The sequence below is a fragment of the Solanum pennellii genome, chromosome 9 (genome assembly GCF_001406875.1).
Source record: "Solanum pennellii chromosome 9, SPENNV200".
Lineage (NCBI taxonomy): Eukaryota > Viridiplantae > Streptophyta > Magnoliopsida > Solanales > Solanaceae > Solanum > Solanum pennellii.
The window spans coordinates 82,997,659-83,018,039 of NC_028645.1; the positions used below are offsets into that span (position 1 = coordinate 82,997,659).

Genomic DNA, 20,381 nt, shown 5'->3' on the forward strand with positions numbered 1-20,381 from the left:
AAAAAAAAACAAAATTTAAATTTTATTTGAAAATGTAACTGATGAAAAAATTAAGGATGCTTGCCTTTTTTTGAAATATTCCCCCTTAATTTTCTCCTTTTTGTTATTAAATAATTATATTCTTTAAACAAAAATAAATAATAAAAACATAAATAAGATACATAACAAACTAAAATGACATTTTTACTAAATATTGAAATTGTTGCTAATGAGTCATCTTAAATGCTAAAATATTGACATTTTGAAAAATTTCCCTTTTTATAACACTTACGAATTAAATTACACTAAGTAAAATAATTTTTTTCTATATCTCTCGTATGTAAAAAATATAAACACATAAATATAAATATATTATTTATTTTGATTTTAGCGATCATCTATGCCCTTCAATTATATGTATATATAAGTAAACACATAACTTATATAAAATTTAACAAATAAAAATATACACATAATCTAACGTAAAAATCTATACTAAAAGCTCCATAAAATGTCGATATGATACATATGTCTAAAATACGTGCACGTAAAATGTCAATAGAATAGGCATGAGGAAACATATGTCTAAAATACACTTAGATCGTAAGATGTCGATAGAATAAATATGTCTAAAAATAAAAGTAGACGATAAAATATCGATAGAATAAATATGTCTAAAATACACGAAGACCGCCAATTAGGATACATATGTCTAAATTACCCTCATATTTCTCATCTTCTTCCCCCAAACACCTTAAACCCTAAAAGAAAAAACCCTCAAAATCTACATTTTTTCTAACACATTTCTCAGCAAAAATGGGGAAAAAGCAGCAAAAAAAGGTCCAAAATCAAGAAGAATTGTTGAAAACATTGGGAGATTTCACAAGCAAAGAGAATTGGGACAGTTTTTTCACTATCAGAGGTTCAGATGATGCTTTTGAATGGTATGCAGAGTGGTCTCAGCTCAAAGAACCACTTCTCTCTAATCTCACAATTCCATCATCAAACGACGCCGTTTCTGCCAAAGAACTGCAAATTCTCGTTCCGGGTTGTGGCAATTCGAAGCTCTCTGAGTATCTTTATGATGAGGGGTTTTGTAATATTACTAATGTTGATTTCTCTAAAGTTGTTATTTCGGATATGTTGAGAAGAAATATTCGGGCTAGACCTGTTATGAAATGGCGTGTCATGGACATGACGAATATGCAGGTACATTGTTATGTTACGTTGGAAATGGTTAAGAGCAGCTCTAATAAAATCGGTGGTCTAAATCGAAAATATCTTGTTATAATTGTTGTTGTAGAACATGGTCGGTGAGGATTCATAGTCTTATTGCAATTGTTATGAGTTTATATTGAGTAACATGTTCAGTGAGGATTCAAATAGCCGATCCTGACCTGTTTGAGACTGAGGCGTTATTGTTATTGTTTGTTATTTTGGTACATTCTAAGAAGTTTGATGCCTTTTGGTAATGTTATTTGATAGCTATCACAAAATTAAAAGATTGAATTTGGATGGTAAGTTTTCTCTATAGAACTAGATGCCGCTTTGAAGTTTTGGAACTTTTGAGTTTGCAAATTCATTTTTTGAGCTTTTGTTAGAAGGTTTATTTGAGTTAAATCTTGAAAAAGGTTACCTTTTTAAAGAAATATCGGAACTCAGGTTTTCAATTTACAAAAAAATGAATCCAAAACTAGTTTTGAATTAACAGTCAAATGGTGCCACATAAATGGGATATAGAAAGTATAGTTTTTAAATACAATAGAATGTATATCATGCATTTTCTGCTGTCAAGAGGTCAAAAATTCGTCATTTTTTAAAACAGGTAATAGTAAATTAGTAATGTATTATAACATGAAGTGTAAATCTGTCACTAAGATGGTACCAGGAGAAAAGATGTTATCTTTAAGCAGTAGATGAAAGAGAAAGGTACCATTTTGTGACAAATTTTAGCTTTCCCGTAAATGTTGGTGGGGCAGAAATTTAAGCATTTGATGGGACGAAAGTTGCGATGATAAAATGGTGTGACTACCAAGTTTAGGATAAAGGTACATTTTCAAGAGAGGTTGAATGTTTTCACTTATCAAAAGAAACCAATAGAAAAGAATTAAAAAAAAAGAACAGTAGTTCTCTATTTGGCTCTGGGGACATAAATAACCTGCCATGTCCTGTTTCTGGTGCAATGTTGCTTACTTGTTGGCTGTTTGTCAAGGATGCTTCTTAATTTGCAAGATGTTTCTCATGTTTCATAGTTTCTTTTTGGACTATATTCTCGTCTGAGCTATTTTTGTTATGATTTAGTTTGCGAAGGAGAGCTTTGGTGCCATTCTCGACAAGGGAGGATTGGATGCTTTAATGGAGCCTGAGCTTGGATCAAAGTTGGGGACTCAGTATTTGTCTGAGGTGTTCTAAAAATAAAACTTGATTCTCATTTTTAATCATTACTCATTTGATGTATGCTCTCAAAATATTATCATTTTCTATTAGGCAAATGATCAAGTCCGCTGTGTTCTGATTCATGCCTAAATGTCCTGAAACTGACCAGGTTAAGAGATTGCTAAAAGTCGGGGGGAGATTTATTTGCCTCACTTTGGCAGAATCTCATGTATTAGGTAATCAAAATCTGTCCTGGCATATTTATGCATTTTGGCTCCTTATGATTCAACCTATACCCGTTACTGTCATACATTGTTCAAGAATGATCATTCTATTGCTTAATCATTCTCTTGTAAGGTTTACTCTTCCCAAAGTTTCGGTATGGGTGGAAGATGGGGATTCATCCCATTGCTCTGAAACCATCTGACAGGTCCAGCCTACAGACTTTTATGGTGGTAGCCGAGAAAGAAAATTCTCCTGCATTGTGCCAAATATTGTCAACTGTTAATCGGTCGTCCTTTGGTGGTCCAAAGAACCAGGTAAAGGGTTTCATCCCCTTCTGATATTTTCAGGTGCTGGCTCTTTAAGAATGCTTATACATTCAACCTTGCGATGCTATTCTTTCTACTTTACAGGTTCATGGACTCTTTCAAGCACTTGAAGATGAAAATAAAATTCGTGCAGATTATTCCAGTGGTTCTGATATCACATATGCACTAGAAGACTTGAAAATCGGAGTTGAGGGAAATCTGGCAGAGCTTCATCCAAGTCGTAGAGTTCAGCTTAGTTTAGGTGAACCTGGGGTTTGCCTTTTCTGTTACAGAGCTGTGCTTCTTGATGCCCAAAGGGACTTTGGACCTTTTGCATATCAATGTGCTGTTTTTCTTGTGCCAAAGGTTTGTTTCCTCCGCTTTCACCAAGTTGCTTGTTAAATCATTATATTTTAGAAGTGTTTAAGCTGACCCCCTCTTTTAAAGTTCCCTTTTTCTTCTGGTAGCTGGTGTGTTGTCTAGGAAGAAAAGATCAAGACTCCCTTTAGTTTCAACATCAATAACCTTATTTGACATGGTTGAACTTTTTAATGAGTCAGCATTGGTACTATGAACACTCTTTGAGAAAGAGATGGAACAGATATTACTCTTTAGATTTTTGTCTAGTTAATTTTCTGACAAGTACAACATTGAGACATCTCTGTAGAGGGATGATAATATTCCGGTTCGGGAAGATGACATAATTTTGTGTTGTGTTATAATATTCCCAGTTTGGCCTATGAGTTTGTATGTTATAATTTGTATTTCAGTAAGTAAATTATTGCCCTATTTTTGTCTATTCATGAACAGTTTCATGTTGGAGGTAATTTTCATTTCTTGCTAATCATGTCCTTGTGGTTTGCCCAACATAGTTGTTTGCGCTGCCAATAGTGTGGGGAAGTCATGTTAAATGGAAATGAAAAAGAAAATTTGGACCGTCGACCTAATTTGATGTTATGTTTTGTGACTCTATGTCCTTACATGATAGTTCATTAGTCTTTTTTTGAGATGGATAAGAATTTAACTGATATTTAGATTTCAGACTCGAGCTCATGAGTGGCTGTTCTCTTCAGAAGAAGGACAATGGGCAGTTGTAGAAAGCTCTAAGGCTGCTCGTTTAATAATGGTACTCATTCATTAAAATGCACTTGTTTTACTATTTTATTATCTTTGTAAAACTCTGATGGAGTGGATTGTGTTCTTAGATTTTGCTGGATTCTAGCCATTCAGACGCCAGTATGGATGAAATTCAGGTGACTTTTGCTAGATTTTGTTGATATTATTGTGTTGTGTCATCAGTTGATGAAAATAGTTCCCATCACCTTAGTTGCATTTTTTTTTAAATCCAGAAAGATCTCTCTCCTCTGATAATGCAATTGGCGCCAGGAGATTTTGACGATGAAGCTCAGATACCGTAAGTTTACTTCTCATGATTTACCTTTAGCTTTAGCCATCTACCTTAATTGATATAGCATAGTTTATCTTTTTTAAGGTAAATTCTTGAATTTAACTTTGTGGATAGCTCCTTTATTATCCATTACCGAAATATGGCTACCCAAATATAAGAGCAGAATGGGTAGAAAGTGGTCTAATGTCTGATCGATCAATTCAACTAGTTCCTAGTGTAGTTTGCACTCCCAAAACTCTTAATATATAGTCAATTCTTTCAAGCTGTAAATGTACGTTTTTAGTGTCTCCATTGTAATGTCCAACACTGTTTTTAGATCCCCTTTTTTTAAAAAAAATAAATGGTGGTCAATGGGTCAGCTGGAGCGCTCCCTCGGTTATTTCACTGAGTACCAGTTACCCCCAGCAGCACTGTTATCAAGTAATATCCAACGCTGTTTTAGTGCTTCTCAAATGGTTTGAATAATAACTTTGCCTACATAGCAATAAGTTCAATACTCATATAGCAACAAATATGTGTTTCTAATATTGGGAAGTTTAGTTACAGTAAGTTTTTGTACTTTTCTCAGTTTTATGGCCGCAAGTGATGGAATCAAACAGCGAAAGATTGTTCAAGAGGTCAGTGAAAATTCTTCAAATCAATTATCAATACTTCATAGCATTCCTATGATTGTTCGTATTGCCCACCCATTTCTTTATCTGTCATTTTACTCTTTTTTTCTTGGGAATAGGTTGAATAGCTATGATTTTGAATTTATCTTAATTGGCGCATAACATATTATATTGTTTAAATGGTTTTGCCTTTATAAAAGAGCATTTCACCTGAATTTCTAACCTATTTTACATCTTCCATTGTCTTTTCTAGATCACATCTCCCTTGACTGGTCCAATAATTGTAGATGATGTGATCTATGAGAAAGTTGATGAAAATATTAGCCGTCTCTTTGCATCCGAGGATGTGATATTTCGTCGCCTTACTTTCCAAAGAACGGAGAGTTTAGTTCAATCTGAGGCTGTGCTATCAAAAGAAGGATCACCGAAGTCTCTAGCTGATATTAATCAGAAGATAGGCCAGTCATCTTCAAAATCCAAGAAAAAAGGAAATCAGAAGAAATATGGGTCTAATGTCTCATCGTCTGATGGTAGCTTTACGATCCTTCATACTCTTACGCCCTCTTTTTTTAATTAAACCTTGCCCTAATTCTAATTTATATGATATGTTTCGAATAGTGGAAAGGAGAACTGAAGCCATTTGAATGTACTTATGAGATTTATGTGAAGGCATCAATTCTACCTTTGAGTCAGTACGATGTGCAATTAAATTAATTCTTTTGCAGGATTGAGCAACGATTTGAAAGTTGACCACAGTTATTTGGCCAGTTCATATCATACTGGAATCATCTCTGGTTTTACATTGATATCTTCTCATTTGGATGGTTTGGCATCTACGGGAGGCATGGTAAGAAGTTAACTTGTATCTTTTTTTCTAAAAAGAAGACTTGCATATACGAATTTTTGTCATTTATATTAACCGAAACATCTCTTACACATTGTGTAAAAACAACTCGACAGATCATTAGGTTAAGCAACACTCTATCATACTAGAGTACGGAACACTAGTTAATTGGTTGCTGATGAAACGTAACATAAAACAACATTTGAAGTCAGAACCACGCTAACCTAAATGGCCACCGAGCAAATTTATTGTACTAAGACTGCACATCCTGCCGTTTTCCATTGCCATTATTGCAAAGCAAAGTTAGTATAAAGAACAATAAGAAGTACTGTAATAGAGTTCTAAATCTGTCCTTTACGCACAAAAATGCATAGTCATCCACCCACCCACATATTTATCCATATTGAGAAGAATACAACATCTATGAACTAGAATATAGCTTCTGTAATTTTATACCAACTTATGTGAAACTTCTAGCCCATCTTGGGAAGTACAGGTGATGCTTTAGCTAAAGCTGCAATTATCGCTTTTTTCAGGTGAGATCAGTAGTAATTGGTCTTGGAGCAGGATTGCTTCCCATGTTTCTATGTAAGCACCTGAGTTTTGCAGAGATTGAGGTAAGTTATGGCTACCTAAATGTGCCACCTTTAAATTATTATTTCTTACCTTGCCAAACTGGCTCATAATGATATTCACAGGTTTTGGAGTTGGATCCTGTGGTTGTAGATCTTGCTAGAGACTATTTTGATTTTAGAGATGATGAACGGTTAAAGGTAATTTACAGTCTTCACTCCACCTCTTACTTCTGTTCCCTCTCCCCTCCTTCCCTCTCTCTTGCTTATTCCTCATTAATAAGTTAATAACTAAATGCAAGTGTAGACAGTATCAACAACATACCCAGTGTGATCGTATAAGTGGGTTCTGGGGAGGGTGGGGTGTATGCAGACCTTAATCCCTATAAGAGGGATCTTGGTTTACAGACTATTTCCCATAGACCCTCGGCTCAAAGCTTAAACCTTAATTTAAAAAAGAAAAGAAAACTAAAGGCGATGCAAGATACAACATCCATTCAAGATCACCCAAGATTTTCAATCTATGTTTGACTATATTCTTGGTGGCAATTTTCTTATGAATAAAAATTCCAAGGTGAATAAAATGAAAAATGTGTTTTAAAAAAACCATATATTACATTGGGTCACCCGTATCTCTTATTAAAATAATAAGAAGTGTAACTCAGAAATCAGATGCCTGTGAAACCTTATAACTGTCGTCTTTTATTAATGTCTTTGGTGTTTCAGGTACATGTGACTGATGGTTTGAAGTACGTCAAGGATGCAGCTCATGGAGTTACCAATGGTTATGAAAATGATGTTTCTGAGGCAAAGGTCCCTTCTTCCAATGGTAATTCCACCCCGTCTAATGCACCACTTAAAAGCACAGAAAAAATTGACATGCTCATTGTTGATGTGGATTCTTCAGACTTGAGGTAAATGGGTCTATTCGCCATGTGTTTCTTTTTACGTATATCTTTCCTTTTTCGCTATATCACCATATTCAGTAGCTAATTGTTGAACTTTTTTCTCTGGTTCTCAGTTCTGGTTTAAGTTGCCCTGCTGCAGACTTTGTTGAAGAGTCTTTTCTTATGGCAGCAAAAGATTCTCTTTCTGATCAAGGTCTATTTGTCATAAATTTGGTATCGAGGTCGCAAGCCATCAAGGATTCCATTTACTCCAAATTGAAGTCGGTGAGTACTAAACTCTTCCTGACACGAGTTTGTGAATTACATAGTAGCTCTTTGTCCTCCAAGGAATGTGCTTACCTATCCGGTAATTATGTTTATCTGACACCAAAATTGCTGCCACACCTTGTCAGATCCTCCAAATATATTAGTAATACTTTTGGAGGATATCCGGCATATGAATCAGTCTGACATTTTTGAAGAGTCCGAGCAACATAGCCTGATAATCTGCTGCCCAACATCCATATATTGGTGCTTTCTGTTTGATAGCACATCATCCATAATGCATTAGTTGACTCACTCGCGCAATTAGATGAAATTAGCTTAAGCTCACATGGCTTTTAGATGCTTAATCTGAATTACGTTATGTGTTTTTCTCCAGGTATTTCCTCACCTCTTCCACCTTCAGCTGGACGAAGATGTCAATGAAGTTATTTTCGCTCTCAAGACAGAGACATGTATCACGGAAGATAAATTTCACGAGGCTTCTCAACGACTTACAAGATTATTAAACCTAGAGAACTCCTCATGGGGCCAAAATATAACAGAAGGCACTAGCAAGATCAAAAGGTTGAGATGATTGATTTACACATTGATGAATGCTATCGAATACTGCAGTCTAGGGGCGAAGCTAGAAGCAGAAGTATGAGTTAATTCAGCCTGGACTATAAACCCTTGAACTTCAAATTCTAGCTCCGCCTCCATCCATGCCTGCTGAGGCTGCCAATAGATCAATGCACTTCTTTTTAAGTACCTCTTCGTCGAACCACTGATTATCCCCGTTCGAGTTTGATGTTTACATTCCTTGAGATTTATAACATATAGTATTGAAAAAATTGCTATGTACATTGGATAAATTTGATATGTTTGTCTAAGTTATGTAATGTGTTTATATGTATCTTGTTATTCAATTTTCTTGTACTCTAGCTTTTGATCAAAAGAGAGTGAAATGTTTTCACAATACAAGAATAGAAGTTATTTTATATGTAGCAAATCCACTTTCTAAATAATCTTAGATGTGATGTGGATGGTAAACTTGGTATTAGTTGATATCATATATTTGTTCTATGTGACAAAAATATGCTCAAAATGTTGTACGTTCAGACTCAGACGTCTTAAAATATATGAACAAAAACAACTAAGTGAGGTCTTAGTTTAATTAGTTTTTTGCTTCAAAAGAAGGGAAATAAGAAATACAACAGTAGATATAGTGTTCCATATTCTTCATATTAATTAATTTGTAATAATGTCATGAGTTAAATCTGATTTTCATCAAGAATTTGCCTGTTATAAATAATCATATCTCTGTTACTTCAATCTCCTTAAATTCTATTATAAAAAGATAAGTGAAGTGACTTTTTTTTTTTCTAATTCATTAAATTAAAAATAATTTTTTCATCAATGGAAAATTTTAGTTCTTCTTTTCATTGTTCCATTGCTTACATTTTGGTATGTATACACCTACCATTGCTATTTTCTCTTCTAATAATTGAGTGTACTTCGTTTCGATAGAATCCAACAATTTTGACCCCGATTTTGTACGTACCTAATTGTGTTATATATGGTCTTTGATATGCGTTATCTGAGTCGGGAGTTTTTTAGAAACAGATCTATATATATTTGATCTTTTTTAGGGTATATTGGTGTAGAAGATTATATGGATGAGAAACTGGTTTTGTTAGGTGTATTGTTTGTACGTTCTTTGATTTATGTTATTTGAGTTGGAAGTCTTTCAAAAACAAATTTGTGTATGTTTTACTTTTCTCAGGGTATGTTAGTGTAGTAGAGTATCTGAATGAGAATTTGGTTTGTTACGTCTATAAATTATATAGTTTTTGACGTACTGAGTTGATGTCTTTCGAAAACAATCATTTTACTTTTAAAAATTAAGGATAAAATCTGTGCCCACTTTTTTTTTTTTTTTTTTAAATCTCATATGAGAAAATTACATTGAGTATATGTGTTGTTATTGTAGATTATATGGATGTGTGTTGTTATAGTAGATTATATGGATGGGAAATTGATTTGGTTATGTCAATTATTTATATGTTTTTAAATATGTATTATTTGAGTCGGGGGTTTTCAAAAGCAATTTCTAAAATAATGTGATTCACATATAATTATGTACTGATTCATCAGAGTTCATCGAGCAATAACATGTGTTAAATATTAATATTAAAGGTGAAAAATGCTTAATTATTTTTTTCTTTTTTCCTATGTATTAATTTCTATTTAGGCATATATAATCAAATTTATAAAATATAAAAAAGTCTAACTTCTCTTTAAGTCAATTTTCCAAAAATAATAGGGGCAAGAAAAAGAAGACTAACTCATAATTATAGATAAGTCAATTTCACCCTTATTCAAATTGTATGTAAAAATACTTTTAACATTTATTATTATTAGACTCCCTCTTAAATTAGAAAAAAAAATAATTCTCCGTTTCAGATTAGTTGTCATATTTTAAAAAAATAAATTTAACTCATTCTCAAAGTTAAATTGAATTAGATCGACTCAATATTTACTATTTAAAATTTAAATATTAAAAACTATATAATAAGTATCGCAAGTAACAACTTTTCTCATTTTAATTTGATTAATAAAATATACTTTTAAAATGCTAGTTCAAGTTCATGTAATTTATTTGTCAAAAAAGTGATTTATGATAACTAATATAGAATCGAGGGAGATAAATATTTCTTACTTATTGCTTTCCATATCCTACATATTTATTATTAATTAAGGGTAATTAATAAACTAATCTAACTTTGATTTTTAATCAATAATTTTCCAATTATAAATTATTAACTCTATTAGTGCATTCTCTATATATTCTAGCATATATAAAAAAGATTAGTGAAGTTCATAGTTTTTATATTCATTAAAATTTCTGCAATGGAAAAAATTAATGCATCTTTTCGTTGTTCCATTTCTCTCATTGCTTATATTTTTGGTACGTATAAAATCTATAATTGCTATTTACTTTATATATCTGTGTATGTTTTCGTATAATTTCAATCGAAATTTATTTTTTTAAAAATTTTCCGATGGTGGATTTGATTTTTTTTTTATACCTTATAGTTATCTTTATCGAAACAACATAAACTCATATACGTATATAACTAATGTTTGAATTGATTGAGAATTTGTTTAACTTGAGTATGAATTATATCTAGACTTGATTTTACTTTGTTTTGGTTAAAATTTTCTTGGATATTTTAATTGGAACATTGTTTTGTTGGCAAAATATATATGATATCTCAAAGGAATGAAAATCATTTTTCTATTTACAACTCCTACAATTAATTTTAATAAAAAAAAATGAGTATGGTCAAAACGTTTCAAGTAAATTCAATTTGGTATTAACCTTAAATTAATCATTGGTCCTTTACCCCGAGAAGATAATTAAATAATAAAAATGTGCTTTTTCTATAGTTTAAAGTTTAAATGATATTGTTACACACTTTAATATGATATTAGAGCAGATGTTAGGTCAAATCTCACTATCGTCCATATCAATGAATTTCTGCGTGCTTTGTCCCCATAAAAAAAAAATCAAACACGTATGTGGGGTGGGGGAAGTTGAGGATATGATCTCTCTGACAACTTAAACTTTTAGATGAAATCACTTCAACATTTTATTGTCTCGTTAATTTCCAAGATAAATTCTTCTTTCCCATATTCTATTGCGTTGAGTTTTTTTTTTTTAAATCTTTGTTAGTTTCTGATTTCTAGTTTACACTAGAAAAATTTATTGAATCTTGATGTATACACCTACATCCGATTAACCTTAAGGACATTATCTTTAACATGCCTCAAACTATAAGAACTTTCGTAATCAAATATTTTTCGTAAGATTTTCAATACACGAATTTGAAAATCGAAAATTCAATTAGAAGTTTCCATACACATATTTTATGTCAAAAATATCGAGTTATTGTTTTTGTGACACTTTTAGTGTATATATCATTTTGCAGGTATTTTCATAATGACTCAAGTTCTTTCAACAAATGCTCAAACTGTATGCCCATATGAAGTTATTGATTTTGCTTGTTCAGATGCAGAATTACCTCATTGTCAATCACTTTGCCATGTTGTATTTGGAGATAATTTTGTTACTTCAGAGTGTGTGCAGAAACTAACAGGACCAGTTTTTTGTACTTGCTTCTACAAATATGACAAGCCAACATGTCCACCACCAAATGTAAAAATAGAAAATTTACATATTTTTCTATGAATATCTTCATAACTAGATTGCATGGATATGAGAAATTTACATGTTTTACTTTTATTTAAAAAGATATATGGATCGCGTTTGTGTTAGTTGATTAAAAACAAGTTATTAGTCAATGAAGCTATATGTTACAATATAAATATAATGTTCTGACTGTTATCCATATTATTCGATAATATAGATTCACAAGTTGCGTTTGAGGTTGAAGTTTTAAATATTTAGGATTTTTTTTTTCGTAATACATTTGTTTTCCTTTCATCCAAGACCTACAGTAACATGAGGATCTTGCTAATTCTATATCGAAACAACTATCAACCAAGCTTAAGTTAACCTTTTAAGTTTGTTTATCTCTATTTTTTGTCTAACCAAATTTGTTGATGTTGACGCGTTGTTGTGGTGCACTAGTAAGAGTATTTCAACCTCAATAAGAAGTTTCGGGTTTGAGCTTGGGATATTGAGAAAATCTTATTGGGAACATCACCCCAAATGGTCATGGTAGAGCGCAATTCAGATATAGTCAGAGCTCTAACATGGGATCCGGACATCGGATGGAAAACCAAAAAAAGTATAAAATTCACATATTATCGAATTTAGTCTAAGCTCCAATGTGGTCTCCGAAGGCAAAATGAGAAACCAAAAATAAAATCCATATACTATTTGATGCTTTGGTGGTCTTACTCTTGAGCCACATACAAACAGGTAGAGAAATCAGAATGAACATGAAATTTGGATTTTTAACTGTCAATGGATTGGAAGATATGTTTATAGCTGTGTTGAAAAACTGCAAGAGCTCAATTTTTTTGAAGAAAATTCATGCCCAAATTGTCAAATTTTCTCTTACACAAAGTAGTTACTTGGTCACCAAAATGGTTGAGATTTGTGACAAAATTGGAGAGATAGAATATGCAAATTTGCTATTCAAACAAGTTGAACATCCAAATAACTATTTATACAACTCAACAATCAGAGCTTATACACATAAACATAGATATATTTCATGTATCAATGTATATAAGCAGATGATGACATGTGCAATTTCTCCCGATGAATATACGTATCCATTTGTTATTAGATCATGTAGTGCAATTTTGCGTGTTGATGTAGGTGAACAGTTTCATGTTCACGTATGCAAATTTGGACTGTATTGTAGTAATGTGATAGCGAATTCGTTATTGGATATGTATGTTAAATGTGATCAAATGAGGGATGCACATATGGTGTTTGATGAAATGTCTGATAGAGATGTGATTTCGTGGAATAGTTTAATTTGTGGACATGTAAGGTTGCGTCAAGTGAGGAAGGCGAGAGCATTGTTTGATGTAATGCCGGATAAGAGTATTGTTTCTTGGACTGCTATGATTTCAGGGTACACGAAAACGGGGTGTTATGGAGATGCTTTGGATGTTTTTAGGAGAATGCAAATGGTTGGTGTGAAACCAGATTGGATTAGTTTGGTTTCGGTTTTGCCTGCTTGTGCGCAACTTGGAGCGCTTGAGTTAGGGAAGTGGATTCATTTCTACGCGGAGAAGTATGGGTATTTGAGGAAGACTTCTGTTTGTAATGCGTTGATGGAAATGTACGCGAAATGTGGAAGTGTAAACGAGGCTTGGCAGTTGTTTAATCAGATGTCTGAAAGAGACGTGATCTCCTGGAGTACGATGATTGGTGGCCTAGCGAATCATGGTAGAGCTCAAGAAGCGTTGAAGTTGTTTCATGAAATGCAGAGGTCTGCTGTTGAACCGAATGAGATCACGTTCGTTGGTCTTCTATGTGCTTGCGCGCATGCTGGTCTTTGTGATGACGGTTTGAGGTACTTTGATTCCATGAAAAATGATTACAACATAGAGCCCGGGATAGAGCATTACGGTTGTTTGGTTGATATTCTTGGGCGTACAGGACGTCTTGAACGAGCTCTTGCAATCATCAAGACCATGCCGGTTAAGCCTGACTCTGCAATATGGGGTTCTCTGTTGAGTTCTTGCAGAACTCATCGCAATCTTGAAATAGCAGTTATTGCAATGGAACATCTGTTAGAGCTCGAACCTGAAGATACAGGGAACTACATTCTACTCGCTAACATTTATGCAGATCTCGGGAAGTGGGATGGTGTATCAAGGATGCGGAAGTTCATTAGAAGTAAAAGCATGAAGAAAACACCGGGCTGCAGTCTGATTGAGATAAACAGTTTGGTCCAAGAATTTCTATCAGGTGATAATTCGAAACCATTCTCAAAAGATATCCATGATGTGCTAGAGCTATTAGCCTTACATCAAAGCAAGGAAAATGATCTAGTTGATACAACGCTCGAGTACTTGAGTCCATGAATATATCGAGAAGAAGTTGTCATTCTGAGTGCACCCGCTCTTTTCTTGTTCAAGTTTTTAGCGCATTCGTTATGTGTGGAAGTTCCAGGAGGAGTAATTCAGATTTTGTGGGATAAGCAAAGACGGGACGATGAACTAGAAAGCACATATGTGAGCCTGGAAGTCTAGGCCAGACACACAACAGAGTTCGATGCCTGAAATGAGATTCTACGAATACAAATTTCACTGATTTCGCTGGCATTGGTGACAAAGGTACATACTGCAATCTTTACGTGTAAACATAGGATTGAACCACTAGTATCCGTATGCAATCGACAAGTAGTAAACAACTCATGACGTGATTTGCTTGTTGCCTTCAAAACAACGACCAGGTCATTGTCGACATGTCTGCTTGCCCCTGTGAATGCATCATCAATCATCTCACCTATTGACCTATCAATGACAATGTGTTGATCTTCTGGTTCTTACTTGTCTATGTTCTATCACTCTGCATGATTTCCGAGCCTCTGATCGATGTTATTCTTATAAAAAAAGGCGATAAGGGCATTTTCGGAAGTGAAATGAAGCTGTTGCCAGAGAAATATAAATCACCATAAGAGGAATCTATATAGGTTGCTGAAGCTTAATCCACAGAAGGTCACTCTAGACTGACTTAGATGCATCCAACATAAGTTTTGTTTTATTGTAAAACAAATTATTACTGTTGTTCCCGTTTATCTGATACTATTTCCGTTTTACTATTTTTTTTTAAAAAAAATATTATACTTATAAATACTTATAATTAGTATTTTCTGTCATTGCGTATAACTTAAATTTTTATTTTATATTGGAATCCTAATATAAATCATTAACTAAAAGGAAAAAAGAAATTCTTTTCCTTCACTACAACAACTTCTTCAAAAAAAATCCTATTTTCCTTAAAAGGATTTTTTTTTTTACCTTAATTAACTTATACGAAAATAAACCCTAATTATAAGCTCTTCCAATATATTTCTATACCACACTTCTCCAATAGCAGCAGATATTAGACATAATGTCAAAAAAGAAATCCACTAATATTAATGTTCCATGTGATCTCCTAGTTTGCATTCTTACTAGACTTCCGATTAAATCTTTGTTACGTTTTCAATCTGTTTCTACGTCATGGAATGCTATAATCTCTACATATGAATTCAAGAAAACGATTCTCGACCAATCCAACGCGTTAGGACGTATAAAGTTATTGTCATCACAAGGATGTAATTGGGACAAATTCAAGTTTATAAACTTAGAATATCCCAACGTTACTATAGAGGGGCAAGAATTTCCACTGAAAGGATTCGAAAATGCTAATGTATTATGCTCATACGATGGATTGGTATTATTAAAAAACCCTAGAGCTTATAAGAAGTTTGTTTTATGGAATCCATCGACTAGACAATGCCAAGAGCTAGCATCATGTTCATATGTGAAGAAATATGTATTTCCTCGTGCTTGTGGGTTGTGTTATGATTCTACTAGCAATGATTACAAGGTTATATTGATTTATAACTCGTTTTATGTTGTTTGCTCGAACATGAATTATTGGAGGAAGCAAACAAATCTCCCTATATTAAATCAAGTTCTTCCTACTATAGAACAAGAAACTAAATTTTGTTCATATGAATGGGCTGAAGGTGTTAATGTTAAGGGTTGTGTATATTGGTCTTTGCATCGAAAACTTTGTAAATTTGACTTGAACGTAAGAAGAAATTCTACTATTATATATTTTGACGTGAAATCAGATGAACTGAAGATACTTTCAAAACCAAATTTCATACGTAGTAATGATGAGTGGTTTCGTTTGAGTAATATGAAAGATTGTCTTAGTTTATATGGTGGCATGACAAGTGGTGACAATTTTGACCTAGATATTTGGACCATGGATGTAGATGGTTGGAAATGGTTAATGAAACTTTTTAATGTACCAACTATATGTTGCAAACATTATTTTATTACACATACTAAGTTTTTGTGTTGCAAAGAGAATGGTGAGTTGATATTTGTTGGACCAGGGCATCAAAATATTTCCATTTATAATCCTAAACAACAACAATTTTTTGTTAAAAAAGAGTATTTATATTGTGATGCTACATGCTTGGATAGCTTATGTTTTCCTAAAATCAATGACATGATGAACAAGAGGAACAAGAGGAACAAGAGGAAGAGGAAGTAGCTCATTCACTTCTACATTCAAGAAGAAAGACAAATTTATCGAAAGGGATGGCGATGGAGCGGGGCAGGGTGAGGTAGGTTAAGTACTCTTCCCTTATTAGGGTTTGTTTCTTCGTGTCTTGTTTCGTTTAAGTTATAGTCATGTCATGTCCTATACTTTTTATTTACATATTTATTGTTTTTGTTGTTATGGTTAAATACTTCTTTCGTCTTTTTTATGTCATTTTCAACACTTTTCTTATTTTTTGCATTTTTAAAAATTTTATTAGTTCTACTTTTAATGTTGATCCATTTTGATTTTGAGGTTACTAATTTTAACTATCATGATTAATCATAGTGTAATATCAATGTGTGTGTATATGTAAAATTTAAATTGGTCACTTGTCAATTGGCATCTTAGTTTTCCAATTAGTATTGATTAAGTGATGAAATTAATTTAATAAAAGTCACTTAGTTTTCCAATTAGTATTGATTTAGTGGTGAAATTAATTTGATAAAAAGTCATTTGATTTGATTCAATATTTAGAATTTATTTGGAAAAAGTGGGCAAGTTGTAACACCAAAGGTCTTTAGTGATAATTTAACTTTAAAATGTTCATTTTATCATCATGAAATGATTTATAACCACACAAATATTGAAAATTTGTCTTTTTTAAATTTTAAATCAAATTAAACTAGAATACATAAATTAAAACGAAAAGAATAAAAATTATGTATTTTAATAAATAATAAATATATTACAAAGTAGTCAATACACAAATAATATGATCTATCAAATTAAAGATCTATAAATCTAATTTTCAAGTCACTAAATTTGCATCATTTGAAATTTAGAGTAAAACATTCAGACCGTTATATAACTCTTATTTATTAGATATAAAAATAAAATATCTCATATTTGCATGAATATAAGATGCTAAATAATTTTGTCTAATCAAATAACTATTCTCATATTTCATATATTGAATTCTATTCAATAAATATATTTTAATAATAAGTTTAATAATATTGTACTAGCATATATACAAATTAAAAAACAGACAAAAATAATTAATATTGATTTAACTAAAAAAATTAAAAAAAGTTTGTCAAGTAAAGTCTCCTCTATTTATATATTGGTCAACATAATGATATTATCACAATTACTGTCATCAAGAAAATTTCTAGTATTAAATATTTCTGTTACTACAAATTTAGTATAAAAACTGATTGAACTGACTATTTTATTCACTAAAAATATTCATCAATGGAAAACTTTGGTGTCTATTCTATTTTTCTCATTACTTTCACTTATGGTATGTATACAATTATTATAATTTTATTTGCTTTTTCAACTTCAACCATAATTATTTTCTCATTTCATGTCTCAAGTTGCTTTTTAATTGCACTTTAAAAAAAAAAAAAACTTTTTTCTTCATTGAGTTTTTCCTTCTTGTGTTTTTTGTATTCTTATACTAATTAAAGGAAAACGATCTATCGTATAAAAAAAACTAGAAAAGATCAAGATCTAAATTCTCGATCAATTGTTTTTGTGTTTCAGTGATATAGACAAAACTTAAATGATAGTCTAAAAAGAGATATGTACGTACTAAATCAGTCGAGATGTTATTGAAATTATTTTAATTTTTTAAAAATAATACTATTATAATTTCTTAATATTATAAATTTTTATTTGCTTTTCTACTTGAACCATCATTATTTTCTCATTTGTATCAAGTTGCTTTTTCATTGCACTAAAAACAAAAAAACTTTTTCTTCATTGAGTTTTTCCTTCTTTGTGATTTTTGTATTCTTATACTAATTAAAGGGATAACGATCGATCGTATAAAAAAATTATAGAAGATTAAGATTGAAATTCTCGATCTATTGTTTTTGTATTTCAGTGCTATTGACAAAACTTAAATGATATTACTCTAAAAAGAGATATGTACATAATAAATCAGTCGAGATGTTGTTGAATTTTTTTAAAAAAATAATATTATTATATTTTCTTAATATTTTTTTTATTTTTTATTTTTTTTGTAGCTACGTTGATAATGACACAAATACCCTCAACAAATGGGGTTGTATGTGAAACAGAACTTCAAGTTTCTTGTAAGGATGGCAATGTATTATATTGTGGCTCTATATGTTATGAAAAATATGGAGAAAATTATATGACAACAGAGTGTGTGGAGAAAGTTGTTGGTAACCCTATTTGTGTGTGTATTTACAAGAGTGAGTATGCTTGTCCACCAAACCAAAAAAAATATTAGAAATTGTATTTTTTTTGCATAAAAAAAATATTATTATATAATATATAAAGAGTTGTTGAGAAAACCTCTTTTTTTTCAGTATTTGAATTGTATTTATAAGTTATGATCCACACTTAATAGTTTTAGTTTTATCATTTGTGATTTCCTATCATGATTTATGAAATATTAGTTTGAACAGATCCAAATATTGTGTAATAATAATAATAATGTATGTTCGATAATATAAATATTAACTCTCAGTTCAAGAAAAATATGAAGAATTCTGAATATTTGTTAAAAGGACTTTGAAACATAAAAATATAGTTCTTGGGATTTAAAATTGCAATCTTAAGGTGAATTTTGAACTCAGTAAATCATTGAGCTGACGATCCTCTAAGTCTTATAACGAGAAGATTCAAAATCTATATATACACATTTTAAAAAATATATCTTATATATACAATATGATCTTTTGTCGAGAGGGATCAGATAAATACCCTGATGCCCTCCTAGAACCGAATCTTTATTACATTTTCAATCCATCGATAGCTATAGACTATAGTATCTAGTCGAGTTTCAACCCGTTTCAATGCCATGGAGAGCTATGATATCCAACGGAGAAATAATCAGATAGTAACACCGTCAAATCAGTCATCATACCTAATAAATCTAACCATCAAAATAAATCGTACGATTCAATATAATAGGCCACAATCATACTATATATAATATATAACTATTATAACAAGGAAACCATAACATGAAATTAAAATAGGAAGTTTACAAGTCCAAATATCTTAAAGTTCTTAAACTTGGTGATGAGAATACACTTTCTGCAAAACAAAAAACATCGTAAATACAACCCTTTTCTGGTAACTGTTGAATTTCCAAATATTTCCAACTATTTTTCCTAATATCATAAATATATAATATCGTAAAATTCCATTTCGATACGATAAATACAATCTCACCATCACAAGAATTGCAAATTTCTTTACTAGTATAATTACCCAACTTGACTTCTCGAGTAAAGCGAATGATATGTCTCCTCCATCGAGAATTTCTTAAAATCCACAAATTCTCTTCACCAAACAACTTTGAATTGTTCACGACTCCTAATTTTCCCTTCACGTCTATCAGATTGTAATCCCCGAAATTATTAAAACCAAAATTCTTCCATAATTTGACAACTCTAAACTTTTCACCTTTAACATCGAAGGCAACAACAGCCTTATTAATCTTGTAATCCAACATATAGATAACTCCGTTGACACAAACTCTTCGATTAAAAGAGGGGACAAAATCAATCATACTTTCAATCTCTCTCCATTCTTTGTCTATACTTAATGTGAGTACCCAATTTTTTGTGGGCCTACTACCTCTCTTAAATTCTTGTGTCATCAAAACTTTATATCTTTTTTCTTCGGGTTCATAACCTAATGAATAGTTATACGTTAGAGGGTGAATTGAGCTTCCACATCTTAGATTGGGAAGACGTATTACTTCTCTTGTACTTGGATTCCAAATTCTAGGTGTCTCCACATTATCTTTCCACATGCAAAATAAACCATTAGCATACATTACATAATCATAACGATTATTAGGGTTCCATTTATAGGTTTTTTCATCTTCGTTTCGTTCAATTGTGTAAAAACCTTCTATTTTTCGTAATAAGAATTTTGTTCCACCATCACGAGTCATAGAACGACGATGATGAATATCTACGAAGTCTGGTTCCAATATAAGAGAATAAATTTTTTTCGAAACGCACCTGAATTGCACCAACGACTTGACAGGAAGCCATGAGAATATTTCGAAAATTATTTCTTCGGGAAAAATAGGGTTTCTTGTATTAGGTTTCATCTCGTATGAGTAGAAGGCAGCTGAATTAGCAATAAACAATCCTGTGT

At 31.8% G+C, this 20,381-nt stretch overlaps 3 protein-coding genes and 1 long non-coding RNA gene across 5 annotated transcripts; 3 read left to right on the forward strand and 1 right to left on the reverse strand.

The window, feature by feature from the left end:
• Window positions 1-659: 659 nt before the first annotated feature.
• Window positions 660-8,449, forward strand: LOC107031692 (methyltransferase-like protein 13). Of its 2 annotated transcripts, XM_015233140.2 has the most exons (16): window positions 660-1,188; window positions 2,281-2,382; window positions 2,525-2,591; window positions 2,713-2,894; window positions 2,991-3,251; window positions 3,928-4,011; window positions 4,091-4,138; window positions 4,235-4,299; window positions 4,862-4,910; window positions 5,158-5,434; window positions 5,630-5,751; window positions 6,285-6,365; window positions 6,447-6,521; window positions 7,047-7,234; window positions 7,342-7,492; window positions 7,869-8,381. In XM_015233140.2, exons 1-16 carry the CDS (start codon window positions 796-798, stop codon window positions 8,064-8,066), a joined length of 2,343 nt encoding a protein of 780 aa, XP_015088626.1. In that variant the 5' UTR covers window positions 660-795; the 3' UTR covers window positions 8,067-8,381. The 2 variants fall into 2 exon arrangements, with proteins under 2 accessions (XP_015088626.1, XP_027767621.1); XM_027911820.1 differs by lacking the exon at window positions 660-1,188 and having other exon boundaries at window positions 2,467-2,591; window positions 7,869-8,449.
• A 3,662-nt stretch (window positions 8,450-12,111) lies between these two features.
• On the forward strand, window positions 12,112-14,781 carry LOC107029844 (pentatricopeptide repeat-containing protein At2g20540-like). The gene is made up of 2 exons (XM_015231292.2): window positions 12,112-14,296; window positions 14,416-14,781. Exon 1 carries the CDS (start codon window positions 12,434-12,436, stop codon window positions 14,042-14,044), a length of 1,611 nt encoding a protein of 536 aa, XP_015086778.1. The 5' UTR covers window positions 12,112-12,433; the 3' UTR covers window positions 14,045-14,296; window positions 14,416-14,781.
• A 2,667-nt stretch (window positions 14,782-17,448) lies between these two features.
• LOC114078602 lies at window positions 17,449-18,573 on the forward strand. The gene is made up of 2 exons (XR_003580231.1): window positions 17,449-17,532; window positions 18,263-18,573. It is a non-coding gene; the product is annotated as an uncharacterized LOC114078602 (long non-coding RNA).
• A 657-nt stretch (window positions 18,574-19,230) lies between these two features.
• On the reverse strand, window positions 19,231-20,362 carry LOC107030852 (putative F-box protein At1g32420). The gene has a single exon (XM_015232084.2). The coding sequence runs from the start codon at window positions 20,332-20,334 to the stop codon at window positions 19,252-19,254; it is 1,083 nt and encodes a 360-aa protein (XP_015087570.1). The 5' UTR covers window positions 20,335-20,362; the 3' UTR covers window positions 19,231-19,251.
• Between the last annotated feature and the right edge of the window lie 19 nt (window positions 20,363-20,381).

What these genes read in the sequence shown, in the direction of transcription:
- LOC107031692 (XM_015233140.2), top strand. Translation starts at nt 796, where the DNA reads ATGGGGAAAAAGCAGCAAAAAAAGGTCCAAAATCAAGAAGAATTGTTG. An exon ending in CCAGTATGGATGAAATTCAG is followed by an intron (nt 4,139 to 4,234) that starts GTGACTTTTGCT and finishes TTTTAAATCCAG; the next exon opens with AAAGATCTCTCTCCTCTGAT. An exon ending in TTTACTCCAAATTGAAGTCG is followed by an intron (nt 7,493 to 7,868) that starts GTGAGTACTAAA and finishes GTTTTTCTCCAG; the next exon opens with GTATTTCCTCACCTCTTCCA.
- LOC107030852 (XM_015232084.2), bottom strand. Translation starts at nt 20,334, where the DNA reads ATGAAACCTAATACAAGAAACCCTATTTTTCCCGAAGAAATAATTTTC.
- LOC107029844 (XM_015231292.2), top strand. Translation starts at nt 12,434, where the DNA reads ATGAACATGAAATTTGGATTTTTAACTGTCAATGGATTGGAAGATATG.